Genomic DNA, 3539 nt, shown 5'->3' on the forward strand with positions numbered 1-3539 from the left:
TTGCCATTCATTTGTGTGCTGTGAATCTCCCCCAGACTTTCTTGAAGGCTGCCTTCACATCTTTGTTGCGTAAGCTGTAAATCAAAGGGTTGACCAGAGGGTTGACTACAGTATAGAACAACGCAGTTGCCTTGTCCCAATTTGGAGTGTGATAAGAGTTAGGTGTGGAGTATATGATGAGTATGGAGCCGTAGAAGAGGGAGACAGAGACCAGGTGAGCCGAGCAAGTGGAGAAAGCCTTGCGTCTCCCAGCAGCGGAACGGATGCGAATAATGGCTGCCGCAATACCAACGTAGGATTTCACGATGACAGCAGTGGCTGCCAGCAAACTGAAACCAATGAGAGCAGTCAGGATGAGTTCATAAACTCTTTTGTCATCACAGGCCATTTTCAATAGTGGTGGCACATCACAAAAGTAGTGGTTTATGATATTACTACCACAGAAATGTAGACGGAAAGTGTTACCAGTGTGTGCAATAGCATTGGCAAACCCAACTACATAAGACCCCACCACCAGCTGGACACAGAGCTTATTGGGCATGGCAGTAGCATAAAGGAGTGGGTGGCAGATGGCCACAAAGCGGTCATAGGCCATGAAGGCCAATAGGAAGCATTCACTCCAGCTCAATCCAGCAGAGAAGAAAAACTGGGCTGCACAACCTGCTAAGGAAATGTGGTTGTTCTTGGACAAACAATCATATATGATCCGAGGAGTGTAGACCGAGGAATACCAGACATCCAGGAAGGAAAGGCTGCCCACAAAGAAGTACATGGGTGTGTGCAAGCGGGAGTCCAAGTAGATCAGTGTTATGAGGCCCAGATTTCCAGTCAGTGTTAGGCTGTAGGAAGCCAAGAACACCACAAAGAGAACTGTGCGTAGAAATGGATCTGCTGTAAACCCAATCATCACAAAATCACTAAGGATTGTGCGATTATCTTCAACTTCCATCTTTTTCCAACCATATCCTATTTAGAGAGGAAAAACAAAGGAAAAAAAGAAGTGAAAGAATGAGGGATTATAACAAAGTAATATTTAGTGTTCCAAGTTAAGACAAACAAAATCATCCCAGTAGTTTTAATAGGATTGAGATGGAGAAGAAAGTCTCTTGATCACTTCCACAATCCCAAAAAGAACAACAAAGCCTTGAGATACTCTTGCTATACCAGAGTATAGGCAAGGAGATGGCTTCATGGTTGGCAGGGGAGGCAGTAAACTATCTAGAGTTTGGGTTCCAGACAATATAAAAGCCATTCTTGTGCATTGGGGAATGCTGGGCTTGCCAGGGCCTCCTGCTCAAAAAGATAAATTGCAAGTGAGGAAAGGGACATGGATAAATACCTGGTCAGATCCAGAGTCCACGTTTTACAACAATGGATGTATTCTGAGTCTGCAAAAAGAAAGAGAGGAAAAATGGATGAGAACTATATAGTTATATCAGCATCCCCCAAGGCAGGGAAATAATGGATACTGTTTTGGAAAAAAAAAAATATCTGAATACCGTGTATTGCAAGTGGTTACATAGGGAATGCTTCCCTATACCTGGCCAGGAATTGTTCCATATGTTGTGTAAATTCTTAAGCAGATCAATTAAAAGTAGATCTGCTTGCAGTTTATGTCTAGATTCATATGAATTTGAAGTGCATTTTGATAACATCTGGAGCCAAAAATTATGGAATTAAAAGTATGTCAATGAACTTCGTATCTGAACAGAGTTTGAATCTTTGCATTAATGGTAATAATATATTGTACCAAACAGGCATTCTATTATATGTCATTTATGAACTAAATGAATCTCAGACTGGAAGCATAAAGGTCACCATACCCAGAGTACTCAGAGTAAACTTTTGTGACTTATCCACTTTTAACTTATCTGAAGAGCTTGCAACCCAAAAGCTGGCATCAAATTAATATCTAAACATGTTCCCATCTCTCATTTTCACCTTTGTTTTTGGCTCACAATACTCTTTCCCATTATTTTGACAGTATTAATATTGGACTCAGTAGTTTCAACCTTACCATCAATGTTTTGGCATCAAACATCTCCAGATTTATTCCCAACGCTCCAAATATCTTCCAAAGTAATTCCTAAATTGTTTATCTTAGTCATTTTTTTCTTGCTAGCTTTAACTTTTTTCTATCTCTCTCATTATTTACTCGGATATTTTCAGGGTTCAACCTTTTTCAGCTGACCTGCATCGTGAGTTCAATTTCTTAGTGTCAGTTACTAAATCTCTTCTAAATGTCCCCAAATCTCTCCCATGATATTCTCTAAAATATCATGATTTCCAGATGACCTGATACGAGCATGCACTGCTTTCTTGAAAAGCTCCTCATATTTCCAAATCCAAAATAATTCCTAACATTCTTCCATAGAAAACAGGACAATTCAAATATTTCTTCTATAATCTCTGAAGCTTTTCTCAGCCATGCAATCCCTGGATTTTAAAGAGCATTATGGCTATAACTTGTTTTCATTGACATGCCCTGCTCTTTGTTATAAAATCCCAGAAATCTATATTTATACCAACTTTACTAAGTTGTTGTATTTGATTGTACCCACATGTATAATTGCACTATAGCTTCCCTTTCCAAATTTCATTAGAATAAGCAGGCACACCCCATCTAAAAATATCTGAACAAGATTCCCCCAAATGTGGGAAAGAGAAAGAAGCAGAAATACTTTCTCTGTTTTAATGAGAGTCCCAAATTGGTTAGATGAAGCTGACTGCTCCACTCTGATGGCCATGCAAGCTGCCTTTGAAAATGCACCACATTGATACAAGCGACAGACAAGGTCCCCAATGTTGTTATGTAAGCTGTGGGCCTCATTGTAAGACCTTTCTTGTGGCCTTAAAAGAATGTCCACTCTTCTTCCTGGTGTCACTGAGTGACCTCATCTACAGCCGGTGGCACAGCAGAAAAAAATTGACCTCATTTCCCTGGTGGAACTGCATGCTTTTCATCCAAGGTTCTTCCCGAGATTCATCACTTCAGTGTGTTGCCATCTCTGGTTAGATTCGGATTACTGTCCCCTTTCTTCAAAGCTGTGAACAGCTCTCTTTCCACTTCACGAAAGTCAGCAGTTTAGGAAATTAAACATTTTAAAGATGTACTGTGAACAGCTTTCCCTGTCCTTTCTCAGAGCTCTGCCTGAACTTTGTCTTTCAACTCCCATTCTAAGGCTCTTGTTGGAGCCAGGACTGACTCCAGCCTTTCTTTAAGAAAGAGTTGGAAAAAGTGACCACCATGCAGATGATGCCTGGAGCTGCTTCTGAGTGGAAGCAGAAATGGGAAAAGTGAATTACTTCTGAACAACTTGGAACATCTATTCACAGAAGAGCAAGAATGAACCAATTTGAACATGGCTGAAACAATCTTTGCACTCAGATGTGACAGAAAGGCCAGAAAACAATTGATCAATAATAGAAAATTGGGAGACAATCTCCTTAAATGGCATCTAAAGATGCCAAACTTACCTGAGTGAATGAAGTGAAGTATATTTTCCCACTTAGTCTGATCTGGACAGGCTAACAGATCA

At 40.3% G+C, this 3539-nt stretch overlaps 1 protein-coding gene across 1 annotated transcript; it reads right to left on the minus strand.

Annotated features, from left to right (window-relative positions):
- Nucleotides 1–7: 7 nt before the first annotated feature.
- On the minus strand, nucleotides 8–949 carry LOC107292651 (olfactory receptor 9G4-like). The gene has a single exon (XM_015821762.1). The coding sequence runs from the start codon at nucleotides 947–949 to the stop codon at nucleotides 8–10; it is 942 nt and encodes a 313-aa protein (XP_015677248.1).
- Between the last annotated feature and the right edge of the window lie 2590 nt (nucleotides 950–3539).

This window comes from Protobothrops mucrosquamatus, unplaced genomic scaffold (genome assembly GCF_001527695.2).
Source record: "Protobothrops mucrosquamatus isolate PMUCROS unplaced genomic scaffold, P.Mucros_1.0 scaffold1399, whole genome shotgun sequence".
In the NCBI taxonomy this organism is placed as follows: domain Eukaryota; kingdom Metazoa; phylum Chordata; class Lepidosauria; order Squamata; family Viperidae; genus Protobothrops; species Protobothrops mucrosquamatus.

Coding starts and splice junctions, on each gene's coding strand:
- LOC107292651 (XM_015821762.1), bottom strand. CDS start 949: ATGGAAGTTGAAGATAATCGCACAATCCTTAGTGATTTTGTGATGATT.